The sequence below is a fragment of the Seriola dumerili genome, unplaced genomic scaffold (genome assembly GCF_002260705.1).
Source record: "Seriola dumerili isolate Sdu_G_001 unplaced genomic scaffold, Sdu_1.0 BDQW01000035.1, whole genome shotgun sequence".
Taxonomy (NCBI): Eukaryota; Metazoa; Chordata; class Actinopteri; order Carangiformes; family Carangidae; genus Seriola; species Seriola dumerili.
In genome coordinates this window covers 4,137,382-4,151,973 of record NW_019174290.1, presented here as the reverse complement: position 1 = coordinate 4,151,973, position 14,592 = coordinate 4,137,382, and the positions used below count along the sequence as shown (strand labels likewise).

General features: G+C 42.0%; 1 protein-coding gene across 1 annotated transcript in view; it reads right to left on the bottom strand.

The window, feature by feature from the left end:
- LOC111216556 (LIM and calponin homology domains-containing protein 1-like) overlaps window positions 1-13,614 on the bottom strand; it is a 29,398-nt gene extending 15,784 nt beyond the window's left edge. Inside the window, exons 1-9 of the mRNA XM_022738083.1 lie at window positions 13,504-13,614; window positions 5,252-5,322; window positions 5,072-5,141; window positions 4,864-4,970; window positions 4,744-4,774; window positions 4,532-4,642; window positions 3,450-3,577; window positions 3,192-3,262; window positions 1,923-2,124 (exon numbers count right to left, since the gene is read on the bottom strand). Of these exons, the coding sequence (XP_022593804.1) occupies window positions 1,923-2,124; window positions 3,192-3,262; window positions 3,450-3,577; window positions 4,532-4,642; window positions 4,744-4,774; window positions 4,864-4,970; window positions 5,072-5,141; window positions 5,252-5,322; window positions 13,504-13,614 (902 nt within the window). The remainder of the gene's footprint in view (window positions 1-1,922; window positions 2,125-3,191; window positions 3,263-3,449; window positions 3,578-4,531; window positions 4,643-4,743; window positions 4,775-4,863; window positions 4,971-5,071; window positions 5,142-5,251; window positions 5,323-13,503) is intronic.
- Between the last annotated feature and the right edge of the window lie 978 nt (window positions 13,615-14,592).

The following is a 14,592-nucleotide window of genomic DNA, read 5'->3' as shown; positions in this document are numbered from 1 at the left end:
TTCATATGTAAGTTTGCTTGGTTACCTGTATGCAGATTTATGGCACTCTTCTGCCTACAATGACCTGCTCAAGACTGGAGCAAAAACTAGAAGCAAATGCACACGAACTGCACATTCTCTCATCAGCTTTGCTACACACAGTCATTAACAAACCACACACTGGACATATAGCATATAAGTGCTTTGTACTGCATGTGTGCTGAAACAGAGAGTGTGTGTTGGGCACCTGGAATCAGTCATCTTGAGTCTCTCCCACTTCTTCATATCTGCCTGGCTCATGGAGGCAGAAACAAAGCTCATTGGTCCATCCCTGTGAGGGAGGGGCCTACTCTGTGCCCGCCTACGAGCCAGGTCATCCTTCTGCTTGTTTGGCATCGCCTTTACCCTTCCCTCTTCTCCCGCTTCCTCCTCATCCTCCTCCTCCTCTTCCTTGTGGCGAGGGGCAGAGTTTAGGAACGGGTTGTCTCTGCGTGTAATGATGTCAGGGAATGTTTCCTTCTCACTGTCCAATCACAAGGCCAGTACAGTGGTATCACACGGCACATGTTACACATCACAGTGGAGCACACACATCAAACCACAAGTGACCGCAACACCCAAAGAAAGAAAGAGCAAGAAAAATGGTTAAGAATATTTAGAGGTGAGTTAGAGGCAATGGAAGAAAAAAGGCAAATTCACACACACAATCATACACAGCTAACCTGATCTCCGTCTTCTGCAGTGTTTGCTGTGAGGCCCGTCTAATGCCCTCCCACCGCTCTCGGTCCTTGTTGCTACATACGGGTGGAGGGAGGAACTGGTGCACATTGGGAGCAGCAGGGCCGCGATGAGCTCGTCTGGACGCTAGGTCATCTCTACGAACATCTGGGACTTTCCGCACCTCTGCTTCCTCCTCCCCGTCAGAGGAGGAATCCCAGGCAGATTTCTGAGAGCTCAAAAAGTCGTTTTCACAACGAAGGATGATGTTTGGAGACGGTGACCTTACTTCCTGTTCCTCCATTGTGGGAGGGCTGGAGTTGGAGACGGGATGATGTAGCATGGTCATTTCAGAGATGATTGAAAATCCATCCTGTCACTTTGTGAGCAAAGGTAGTGACGTGCAAAAATTCAAACTCAGCGTTTGCCCACAAATATTGTTAGCAGGTCCTTTTGATTAATCAAAGTTTGCAATCGAATATATCACAACGTGCTCCAGAGAATTTTTGACACATAAACCCAAAAGCAGTCACTCAATCAGGTAGCAGTCCCCGTCCACTGAAACCTCTATTCCACTATAACCAACTGACATGGTTGGATCAACCTCTCACATGCTTCTCTCTCCCATAACACCAACAACGAGCAAGCACTTAGTTATTAGTCACTCCACAAACCAGTATGCTATCACATAAAACTTAATCATAAAGTAGCCAAACTGCAGATAGACACAGCACCGGTGTCACAGCAAACCACAGACAAGATTACCATCACAACTTTTCATTAGTGAACACGACCAAAATTGTTGAAGCAACAATGACAGCAGCAGATCTCATGCCCGTCCTCTCTGACCTGCTGTAGCGAACAGCAGCAGGTAGAACTTTAATTCCTGCCTTCTCCAACTTCTGCAGCCTCCTCTGCTCCAACACTTCCTGGGTCACCTTCTCTTCTTCTTGTTTTAGTTTTTCCCCATTGTTCTCAAAGGCCCAAGTGACAGTCTTGGGAGTTTTGTTGTGCAGTCCAGTTCTTTTGCCCTGCTCTGGAGGGCAACTAGGGAATAGTGTGTAATGGCAGGGAAAGATTAGGGATGATGGAAGTTTGTATGTCTGTACATTTGTGTGTGTTTTCGTTCTTTCAGCTCAGGTTTTTGCATTTTCTTTTGTAGCTCTTAATATCTTACATTTCATTTACATCAGAATTATTTATTGTATTCATGTGTTGGCTGTTACCTCCGCTGCTCTCCCTCCTCTGCATGCGGTTTTCGCCGTGGAGTGGGGATGTAGGAGCTGGCGTTGGTCCGGTTAGGAAGAAACTGGTTGAAGGGGATGGAGCTTCTTGATTCACTGCTGGCGGTCCGCCTGGCCAACATGTCATCCTTCCGCACATCTGGCTTCCTGCTGGGGGCATCAGCCTCCGAGTCACTGCCTCGCCCTGGGCAACAAAGGGAGATGACGCGTAAAAGAGAAAAGAGTGTTTGAGGTATTTTGAAGTATGTCAGGACTTTGAGAAACTACAATTAATTGGTCCTTGCATAATAACCTTTCCAAACATGATACAGTTATCAAGGCATATGGCTCCATGTTTCTTGTTCACCAAAAGTTAATAATTTCTTCTATTCCATTACCAACCAGAATCGTCACTACTAAAATCAAATGCACCATTATATGACTGATCAGAAAAACACATTGATCACTTCTTCTCTTGTTAACCCTTTGACAACCTTTTCATGCAGTATACTCCAAAAAGACATACAGACAGAATAGTAAAAAACTATATCCTCTGCCCATCTTTCTTGTTGGGTAATAAATATTACTTGGTAAAGCAGCACACCATCTCTGTGACCTCTGGGAAATGTAGGGAAAACAGTAGGGAGTCTATTCCCGGCTCTGGAAGAGTGTTTTTTTTTGTCACCCTGCTGCACACATATACTGTCAACATAAAAGACACAAACAGGATGCCTGTGATACCTCCAGCGCGCACACACACACACACACACACATACACACACACACACACACACACACACACACACAGACACATATGCACAGACTGACATATGACAGGCAGGATGTTGACCTCAGTTTTTCCCAGGTCCAAATCTCTAGTGATTGCCACTTAGACCAACAGCTGCTGCATCTGGGACACACACACACACACACACACACACACACACACACACACGGGCTGAGATATTCAGCTGTTGTCCACAGCCGGTCTGACTGGCAATAACATACCAAGGTTAAAACTCCAACATGTTAAAGAACCGCAGTCAGACTATTTATGGATGAGTGACTCTGTATTGCTGCTTTAGAGAGACTAGTTAGACATTTTGGGAACTGCTCTTCTTTGCTGTCTTTTTTAGAGTTGTATGAGAAGATGATACGGAAAGGATGCAGTTAGCTTAGCTTAGAATAAAGACTGGCAGAAGGCTCGCCTGGCTTTCTCCAAAGTCCAAAACTTTAACTTTTTCTACTTGAGAGATGTTTAACAGAACCAACCGTCACTGTTGCCACGATTCACCACATCTGGAGACGGACTGTGCTGTGAGCGGGAGCCAAAAGAGTCCAGACTGTCCAAAACAAAAGAAAACAGACCAGAAAAACATATTACAGTTTCATATAGTTGCAACTAAATCGACACATGGTACATTTATTTGAAAGCAAATGTAAGTTTTATGTCAACACGTGCATCGAACTTCTCACGTGTCCACATATTTGGGTTATGTGCGTGTGTGTGTGTTGACAGATGTCTCTCACCTGTCAAGGGAGTTGTCACGAGTGTGTCGTGGTGGGGAAAGAGACTCACTCCTCTCAGAGTCCCAGCAGTCATAGCCGCTGTCTCTAACACTGCGTTTCTGTGGACTGTCACCTCCTTCATCACTCTCCTACGAACACACACATGGACAAGAGGCACTTCTTTTATGTCCAAACATAATTTCCATGACTAAACAACACAGATGCTCACAGTGTTAACAGTTTGTTGTCAAGAATTCTAACACAAATTTACCTCCTTATTATGCAAATTTATGAATCTCATCAATTCATCAGATCAGTGCACCTTTAGTGCAAGTATGAAGTTTGTATTATTTATTGTTATCATGTTGAAAAGCAAATATTTTTCATACCCACATGTTTGTCTTTGCATGCCACATACCTGGTATAATGAACTTGCTATCTTAAAGTCTGGGAAATCAGTCTTCCCTCATTAAAATTTAGATGTAATCAGCTTGTCTACTCCATATGGACTACCTGTGGTGTAAGTTTTTAACTATACATCATTCTTGAGTTATCTGGTTCGTAACAGTGTGTCTACACAGTAACAGAGTCACTGATGCCAGCATGTAGATGTAATGTCCTGCACACAATGCACCACATCAGACAACAGTAACATATCTGAACAACTGCATAAAGTAGTAAAGATGCAAAAAGAAAATAACTTCAGAGGACACAAGTGAGAGAAGAAATTCATTGGAGAGAAGATACAAAAGAGACGAAGGAGGGGAAACTGACTGACAAATTAAAGAAAACTGAAAAAAAGAAGATAAGAGAACTCTAAACTGCAAAGATTAACTAATTTAAATGGACCCTAATTGATCCAAAAGATAAAATTTACAGAGCCAGGCTTCTTGCTTAACTTTATCCTGTCTCCTCTCTATCTGACTCTCCCTGAAATAGGAGTAGCTGTGGTCTAACAAAAACAAAGATGTGTTTTCTCCTGTCTCCTGCACCCCAACAAAGACAGGAAACTAACACATCCATCCCCTGCGCCTCCTCTATGCTCTTATCAGTCTATCTGTCTCCCTGCCCCCTTCTCTGTCCTCATCACTGTGTTCACTCACCATCTTCATTTGAGCAAGAAGCCCTTCAAACTCCTTGAGGTTGAGATTAGGGCCAGTGTAGGAGGCGCATCCGCTGGCAGCCTTCCCCAGCCAGAACACTGTGTTCAGCACCTGGGAAGAATAGATAAGGTTGGTTGGTGTATTTTATAAATGCTAAACACACTGGCATTGAAGTTAATGCAGGAGAAAAATAAAAAAGAGCAATAACTCACATTTTTTAGTTTGCGGTTGCAGTCGGAGTCCCTGATGAGAGAAAAGTGTGTTACTGTTGTGTGATACTACACTCAATTGGACATGTACAGATAATGAAAGCCACCAACAAGCCTATTTACTTGAGGTTTGCTCGTATAGAAGTGTCCTGCAAGTCCCCGGGGTCAAACAGCTGGGAGCCCCTCAGGCCCAACTCCTCACAGCCCCGCAGGAAGACTGACAGGTTGTCCTAGAGGAAACAGCAGGGGATGACAGGCAGTCAGAGTTTATCACTTTGACGAACAGGGTGGTTCACAGGGCTCAATATCACACTAGAGAGTGTCTTCTTACCAGCCCAGCAATGGGGGTGGGCAGTCTGTTGATCTTCTTGACCAACCCTGGTTTGATTGCACTCAGCAGCCTGTGTGGAGGAAGGGAGAAGCAGAGATTTATTGGGTCTTGGGGGAGTTTCTGTATGTTGTTGCTACTACAGACATCAAAAACTGAAGTGGAGTGATGTCATGGGCTTACTCGCATAACAGGATGCCATTCTCCAGTGCACTGCGGAAGTCCTTGTCTCCAAAGCTCTTCCCAGTTACAGCCTTGAGAAGGGGGACAGGAAGAGACAGATGTAAAGGAGGTGGACTAGAACCTGGGCTGAAGCCAACAGAAATTTTGAATATTGATTGACTAATGGTTATTATTTGTTTGTTGATTCTTCGTTAAGTCTATGAAATAACAGTAATCATTGAGAAATGTCCAAGGTGTTGTCTTCAAATTGCTCATTTTATCCAATCATCAGTGCAGAACACAAAGATACTCAGGTGAGAATTATATAAAACGGAAAAGCAGAAAATCTTCACATTTCCTCACATTACTTTTTTTGATAAATGACGACTAAATGATAATCATATTTGCTGGTAATTTGTTTTCTGTCGACTTACTAATTGCAAATGCAACTAAATTCTTCTAGCAAACTGATCATTCTTCTTTGAAAGACTAATGAGCCCAAACATTAGTCTTTTTCATCTTTCTCTCTAAGATTGCACCAATCCAATACACCTGATTGTTGCTTTATTCAGCAGATCAGGTATCAGTATTGTTTCTCTGACAACGTGATGGAAAAAAACAACTGCATTCAATCAATCAAAGTGGGCTACCAACTCACAGCAATCTTTTCCCTCATATAACCTTAGATAAAAATTATTTCCACATGGTGAGGTACACCGATTTTAAATTTGGGGAAAAGGGAACAGTGGTATCTGGTCTGTACTCAACTGTACTCACGTAAGTATCAGTAGCAGATATTGGAGACAGGAGAGAAAAATGTAGATTGGTGCATCTCTACTTCTTTTATTAGTTATTCATGGGTTCAAATTTTCATTAAAAAAGTAATGAAATATATGACAGAGGGGATGAAAAAACAATGTTGAGGATATGACAGCATAAAAGACAAAGACAGACATGGAATGTAGAAAAGACATTTTAAATCCCATTATGTCATCATATATATATACATACACAAATGTCTACCCAGAAATAATGCACGTTTTCACGTCTCACTTGCAAAATAGATCCTGATTTCTTCATCTGAAATTTCCTGCATTGATAAATCTTAAACAACTAACTAACTAACTCTCCATCACAAATATGTCACTTGCATCAAAGATTAGAAAAAAATATTAATATTAACAATGAATTAAGTCATTTATCAAACAACAATGACAAACATTTTCTGGTCCCAGTTTCTCAACTGAGAAGATTTGCAGCTTTTCTCTATTGTTTACTTTTACTTTTTTGCAGAGTTAGAAAGAAAAACAAGCACTCTGAAGATGTCACTTTGGGCTTCTGGAAATTCAGATGTCATTTGTCACATCTTGTGGCCTTTTTTGTCACTAGTGTTTCATCATTAGTTGTAAACATTAGTTATAGCCCTAATATGATGACAGTCATTTGTAGACAAGTATTTTATAATTAAATCCTGGGATTGTGCCTCACTGTGTCCCTAACAGAGGAACCTGCTGCTGCATGGTTCACCCTTCCCCCAACATTTTGCTTCAGTAGAAACCAAATTAGAGTGATGCCAGGCCAATGACACACCGCTCTGTGTCCTCATTCCATTTTCCCAAAATGCACCCACATACACGTCCCTGATTTAGAGGCATGCAGTTGCATCTTGAAAAAGCTGCAATCATAACCTCCTTCAACTTGGACTCTAATTTAGCATCTGTCTTGTACAGGCAGGAGAAGAGGAGGAGAGAATCAGGAAGCTAACAGTGACATATTACCACCAAACCAACCCACACACACACTGCTCTCTGGAGCTGTTGTGTAACCAGCAGCCAAAGATGAATGGAAAAGCAGAGAGGTTTGACTGAAGCTGTTTAGACCTCTAATCCAGATTAGCACAGATTACATTTAGCACCCAAACTGCTAACTGCAGGCACACACTCTCTCTGTCTCTACTGCTCGTACATACGCTCTTATACATGCGTCTACAAACAAACAGACTTAATCTCAGCCAATGGGTCAGTTTTTGTGGTCAACTGCTCACAGACAGTTAATAATCTGAGGAATTTAATCAACTTTCTTCTGGTTTCTGTCTGCTCTTACTAGTGATATTCATGATTTATTTCTAATTCTTTACGTACAGTTCTGTTGGACATGTACCATATGTATGAGGGGAAAATACAAACACAGACACACACACATAGTGCATCTGAAGCTATGAAAATAGTCTATTGTTTTTTGTTATATAAGTGATGACCAGATGTTTCCCATTGGCATCCCCTTCTTGTTCTTGTCTTTCATCGTTCTGCTATCTCACACACACACACACACACACACACACACGCTGGCACATGTCATGTTTATTAAGGTTCGACTCCAGGCCTTTGAAACATTTACACCATGGTCATGCATAATTTACTCACCAGGCAGAGTACTGTATTGAGGCAGAGCAGGACTACTTGTTTGTATTTTGTGTAGGTAGTGTGTAAGGGGGAGGCAGGACACAGACAGTGGGTGAGGGGTGGAGGTGGTTGATGATTGGCTATGCGTAAAATGCTCAAAACTGAAATATAGCAATTAGACATAGTGACTTGTGTGAGCGTGCACATTTTGGATAAAATGAACAGACAGAAAGGGATTGTCGTGACATTTGTGTGTTTGTTAAAAAAGAGAGACAGAATGTGTACATGTGTGTTAAGTGAGCATTCATGTCTGCTACAAAAACCAAGCCAAAGGCCTTGGGGGTATTTCAGCGCCAGCAACGGTAATTCGACCCTCTGTCGCTCCCTCTCAGCCCTCATGGTGGATTGCTCTGCTCAGTCTGGGTGAATGGCAGCAGCAGCTACCATTTAAACCCTGAGGTGGGAGTGTGTGCGGGGGCAGAGGAGAAGCAGAAGTAGGCCAAAGTAACCTTTGCTTTTATTTTAATAACTGCAAAAAGATGGAAAGAATGAGAGGCTTGAAAATCAGAGCGAGCGGAGGAAGAGACAATGATATAGTACATCGTTAACACAGTGGTGTTATTTCTGGTTAGCACATCATGTGCTGTAATGCACTTAAATGACAAAAGCCAGGATTTTGCAGTCCCACACTAAGAGATGAGGAGTCTGTTTGGGGCCATGTTGCTGCAGTTTACTCAAATTGTTGTTTATTTTTAGGATGGGACAGTCAGGCAGTCTCCTGGTTTGAACCTAGCCCCACTTTGTGCCTCTCGTGGATTACCATTATTTTGGAGTCACAGAGCTGAGCATCTGAAATGCTTGTCAGTGTTTGAAAAGCACAGAGGGTCAACATTTTATGCTGTTTTTATTTAATCCCCAGACACTCCTTGGACTACCTGAATTCAAAAATATTTTGTCCTACAAAATAAAAAATATTTTTGACCAATTTCTGGAAATTAGCTTGAAATTCCATGGTTTTTTTTTTTCATCCAAGTCTATGAGGATTTTGGTAATACTTTAAGAACATTTGATAGTTTAACAACTAAACACAAACTTTTTTATTGGGAAAACAATCTTGAGATTTATTGATCATAAAAACAATCATCAGTTGCAGAGTAATACATAAGAAGCACAAACTGGGGCTAGCTTGAACCATGCTAAACTGTCCGTGAGCTTCCAGTAAAACCAGTGCTGAAGTTAAACGCATTATCCTGCAGTAAGAGAAGAAGATGAGGAGTATTTGAGACCCACTGTGATGGAGTGGCCACTGAGAGAGTCGGTGTGTTGATTTGTGGTGTTGCCTAAGCATTAGCCTTGTTATAATGTTATAATGTGCTTCAGGCACTCTGTGCACTAATGCTATGTGGTACACAAAGATGAAGAGAAGACAACAAAGAGAAAAAAAACAGAGTGAGGAAGAGAGAAAGACAGAGATAAAGTCATAATCCAGATGCATTGTAGATTTGAGGATGAGTTTAATCTGGATCAGAGTAGTTAACCTGAGTCAACATCAGACAGCACCAGACCCCTCAGCTGCTGACAGTTGATATGAGTTCGACATGAGGAACAGAGGCACCTTCATAGCATAATCACTGCATGATATTTTGGTATTTTTACTTTTCTTTACTAAAATATGGAAATATGGAATATGGAAAAATATGGTATTCTAAGAGGACATTTTTATACATTTACATTTCACTCTGCACTGTACATAAAAATGTAGTCACAGTTCTTCAGTATACACATGAAGATGCTGTATCTTAGCACAGTAAAGAAGCAGTAATCTTAACTCTGATTTAAACTGAAAACAAGATACAGTTAACTATGATTCAAACTGTAAATGTGTAATTCAAATATAAGTGCAAGAAGTATAAGGTATACTAATAATACTAAAAGTCTGACTGCATGTACATTTCAATCAATTCTGAACTTCTAAAAAGTGGTGTTGTTCATATTAATGGTATATTGTTGCTTATCAGAGACAATCAATCATATATTATGTATAATACAGCATGTACTGTTATGAATTACTGTGCTGGTTAGCTTATGTCCCGTTTCTAAAGCTTTATGAAAATACAACATGGCATCTTTAGTTTTGTCTGTGTTTCACCGTGACAATCCTGGCTTTACATAAACAACATTATTTCACATTCTTAAACAGCGTTTGATGCATGGTAAGTCCATGAATCCCGGCTCTCACACTCTCTCTCGTGCAGACACAGCTGGCTGTCTGAGACCACTGGAGTTAATCTGCCCAGGACAGCTGTGACATCTGGCACACACACACACACATGCTCAGTTACACACATTCTTTCATTTATTCCCTGTGTCCAGCCCTGACTCTTGCTATGTACTGCATGTCTGTGACAGCAGGTTAACTGCTGCCCCTAAAGTTAACTTTGTGTCTCTCTGAGGCTGTACAACTTTAAAGTTGCTCAATGTCGCATCCAACAGGTTTAAAGCACCTTCGGCAGTGCGTATCAGAGACAGTCGAATCCAGCCTTGTCTCGGCTATAAACAGACAGAAAAGTCTTGTCTGTGCCAGGCTAATTTCCTGCTCGGGTCATGTGGTGATATATAGCCTACTGCTCTACTGCCCCCTGGAAACAGTGACACCTGAGAGCCTGCCCATGTTATGTTCCCATAGTGACCAGTGTCACCCAACCGGGGCGTGTCTGACGAGTGTATGAGCAGTATCATGCATAGCTGATCGGCATGGGTGTGTGTGCATACACTTTGCATACTCTTACACACATACACACACTCACACACAAACGGAGCATAGGGTGGCATGATTAACCCTGAATCATCCCCACCTGTGAGAGCGTATAAATACACCACTAGAAATAGAGTCAGCCTGACCAGTCTGAAAATATCTGGAGTATTAGGAGCCAGGAAGACTACAAAGCACAAGGAACACCGAGCAAACACTCTGCAGGAGAGATTAAGACTTACAGGCCAGCATTAACCTAGACTAGTGTGCTTACTACTGATGTAACATAGCTGCAATTGATCCTTTTTAAGTGCCAACCAAAATGCATCCATAGCATCAAGCATCAAAAACTGTTCACAATCTAAAATTTTGAAGCAATTTTACAGTAGTTCCCAAAAAACACAGTATGCTTTATGAGAAAGGTGAACCTCAGTTAAATAATGATATGGTGGGGTCAGCTGTAGTATAGACATTCTTAAATGCCAAGACTTATGCTTTTCTTCATTGAAGATGGTAAACTGAATATCTTTGGGTTTTGGACTGTTAGTCCGACAAAACAAGACATTGTCACCTTGAGCTGTGGGAAATTATAACAGGTATTTTTCACTGTTTTCTGATATTTTCTAAAGACAGTCATTGGTTGACTAACCAAGAAAATAATAAGCAGATGAAGGCAAGTTCATGATGAAGGCAAGTTAGCCAAGCAACATTTGGAGACTTAAGCGTGGTATGCTGAAGAGGAATTGTGCAAAATTTTGATGAATAAATATCAAAAATGTCTATTAATTCTTGGTTAGATTCTTAGTGTTGTTTTGTGCCATGTTTTATTATAGGAGTGTTGTAATCACATGCTCATGGTGTGTGAAATTATTAAAGCCTAGCTGATAAACTAATTCCTCAAACTGGAGGCAGATATTCCATCTCTTGGAACCCTATGTTGTGAGTTGAGTTGGGCACAAGGATGACTTGAGAGGGTAAGTGGTATAAAACCTCAACATCATTCATTGAAGGGATAAGTGTGCAAGTTTGGTGGAAAATTATCTGTTCATATTAACATCCCTAAAGCCACATAAATAGGTCAAAACTCTCCACAGAATTAGATATTTTATAAAAGTTGATAACTTTAATTTTCTTGCACTGTATGTGGGACACTAGCAAGTCTGAACTGGATGATTGGGAGATGAATGATCCACTTCTGTGGCCTCTGAAATTTTAAAAGTAATCATGATGAGAAGATGCAGCCCCAGACAAGTCATTTCATTTAGATAGATAGATTGATTGATAGACTGAATAATAAAGCTAAAAACGTTTTTGGAAGAGGGACTAATGTTAGATGAAACCAATTTGATTCAATGTTTTTGAAGTTTTAACATTTGCAAAGTCTTTGAAGAAGTTAGGGGCAATCTTCCCCTTTTAAAAATGTAACTTTATCAGCTCTTATTAAATCGGTGGATCCCCACCTTTTTAAATTGTGACCCCTGAAACTGAATAAATCTCTGCTTGTCAACCCTCCCCAATGGCTCCCTATGTTTAGTGGTGGTGACAAGTTGAACCAAAAAGTGATTTTAATGAACATTTAGAAGCAGTAAAATGATACATATCTGCAAGAAATGTTCCTACTACTTTCCTATCCTGTTAATCATTATGCAACCTCTTTGATTTATCTTGTAAACCTTGTGGCGATCCTAATCCCCCAGTTAGGAACCTCGCTAAACAAATTTTGAATGTTTACTCTCACATTGGATTTCAGTCTTATCAGGATGAACCAAGTCAGTGAACTTCAAAATAATCACAATAGTGAGTTATTGGCCATAAAACATGCCAGACTGCAGTCGTATGTCGAACAATGTTGGACAGACTGCTTGGACAGTTTGGGGCTTGCCAAATTCATTCATGTGCAAAAGTGAAACAGGCTTGTTCGCCTGTTAGCCTGTGGATATTACTCTTGATTTCTACTACCTGCAGACTCTGGAGAGACTTTCTGCTGCAGTAAAGCATCAGCTTTACGTAGCTTGCAGCTTAGTATTTTGAGAGGATAATGATGATTGCACTTGATAATGGTATATCATGCACAACAAGCCTACTGAAAAACTCAAATACTTGATACATTTAGAGGTCTGCAACCAGGATATACCGAGGGAAAATCACACTCAAACATTCCAGCACTAGTTCTTGCCCAAGCTAAGAGCAGATGGTAGGCTAGATGCTTGATAGGCAATTTTATCCAAATGCCATTGCATCAATGGTGCTGATGTGTCAATTAAATCTTATCTAATCCATTCTCCTCTATCTACCACAGCCAGCAATAAACTGGTTGACTGCAGGACAAGCCACACAGATTATGGAAGCCCTGTGAAAACAGAGCTAAGGTGTGAAGCTGAAACCAAAACTTTGGCATCAAAATTCATTTTGATGTACTTCCAAACCTTTATTTCCCCAATCTGAGATTCTAGTTGGCAAGTAGCTTGGATAAAGCAGACTGAGCTATGATGAAAGACAAAAATGGGTCAAAACGCTGCTCCATAGGCAAATCATGATTCACCACTCAGGCTTATAGAGGGAGGCGTTTTAGCCAGATGATGGTGGAGGCAATGCAGCAGACCACGGATGATAATCTCATCCTATCAAGTGCTGTACAGTACAACATCTCGTGCGTGAATGTTGGCCCGGTTTCATAACCATGGCAACCGGAATCCCCTCGCGCCCGAAAAAGGGGGCGTTCCTCCTGCTAGCATGTAGAAGATGGGCTCTTCATTGATACTAAACAATCGGGGGGAAAAACGGATATTTTGTGGGGTGTACTTTGTGTTTCTCGTTTATTTTCTCGCTTGAACGGTGTTAAAAGTCCGCACTGTGCTGGTCTTGGTGTTGAATTTCATCAAGTCAGGCATGAGTGAAAACTTTGACCACACACGGTTGTTCATGCACCAGAGCCGTTGTCCCACAGCGGTAACCCAACACTGCATCGTCGCCCCCAACAGGTGATGATGCACCGGTGGTGCTGTTGGCCTGTATATTTATATCCCCGGTCACAGAATGTGGCAGTATGACCCATTTGCGTCCCCCGCTATGCTGTAACGGCAGGCCCTGGTGCCTCTGTGGTCGGTCACTTCACTTACCTCTATCCATTTCTGGGCTTCCTGACAGGCTGGTTCGGGATGGCTTGGCTCCAGCGACTCGTCCCGCGTCGGAGCGTTTGGGACATCTCGACCTGCGGCGGGGCTAGCCATCTCCGGGCAGGCCGTTTACCAAGGACCAGAGTGGGACTGTGATGATACTGTGATATGTGTTAAAGCTCCCTTCAGATGAGTGGAGGTGCTCTGCTCCCCTCCCCGCTCTGTCAGTCCGTTATCCTCCTTCTGGCTTCCTACCGTTAACTACCCCGCAGCTTCACGCGCACTCAGACCTCCAGCACTACTCTCAGCGAGTCCTGCTCAAACTGTGGCACAGAGAGGGAGAAAAAGCGTGCTGCGACCCCCGACGCTGCGACGCGAACCAGGCGCTAAAAATAACGATTCTTGTGCGCCGCCAAACTGCGTGAGGCTGACGCTGCTGCTGTCCTCAGCCACCGCTGCTGCCGCGCATTTCAGGACACGTGAACGCGCAGACAGGAATCTATGCGGGGGAGGTCGAGAGAGATAGACAGAGAAATGAGAGAGAGAGAGAGAGAGAGATGAGGGGGTTGCAAAAGATGTCCTGCTATTTCACAGTTCCTATGAGTCGGCTGAAGTGACTGCATGTGCTTCATGCTTACCTGAGCCATAGAAAGTCTACTGGCTTTAATATGGCGAGCAAAGGACAAACACATGTCAAAAAGTGCCTGTTTGAGACCATGAAAGATAGATTGAGATCCAGACGGGTTTACCAACCGCCCAGTGGCCCCCAAAGTCCCAGGCTCACTATATCATTTGAGTCTGCATAATTTGATTAATCACCAATTTGCACCTCTACGTTATCAACTATTAATAGTCCTATTGAAAAACAACATTAACATTTTTAACTTCCTTGTTTTGTCCAAAGATGCTCAGTTTACTAATATTACAGTTATACAAATATTCACTTTTGAGAAGCTGGAACAAGTGATTTTTTTCAAACGATTAACTAATAATCAACATTTTTGTCAGTTTCTGTATGGGAATACTTACAGTGGGGCCCCAGGAACCCCTGGAGGGTTAATCCATCCATGTTTGAGTTTTGACCAGATAGAT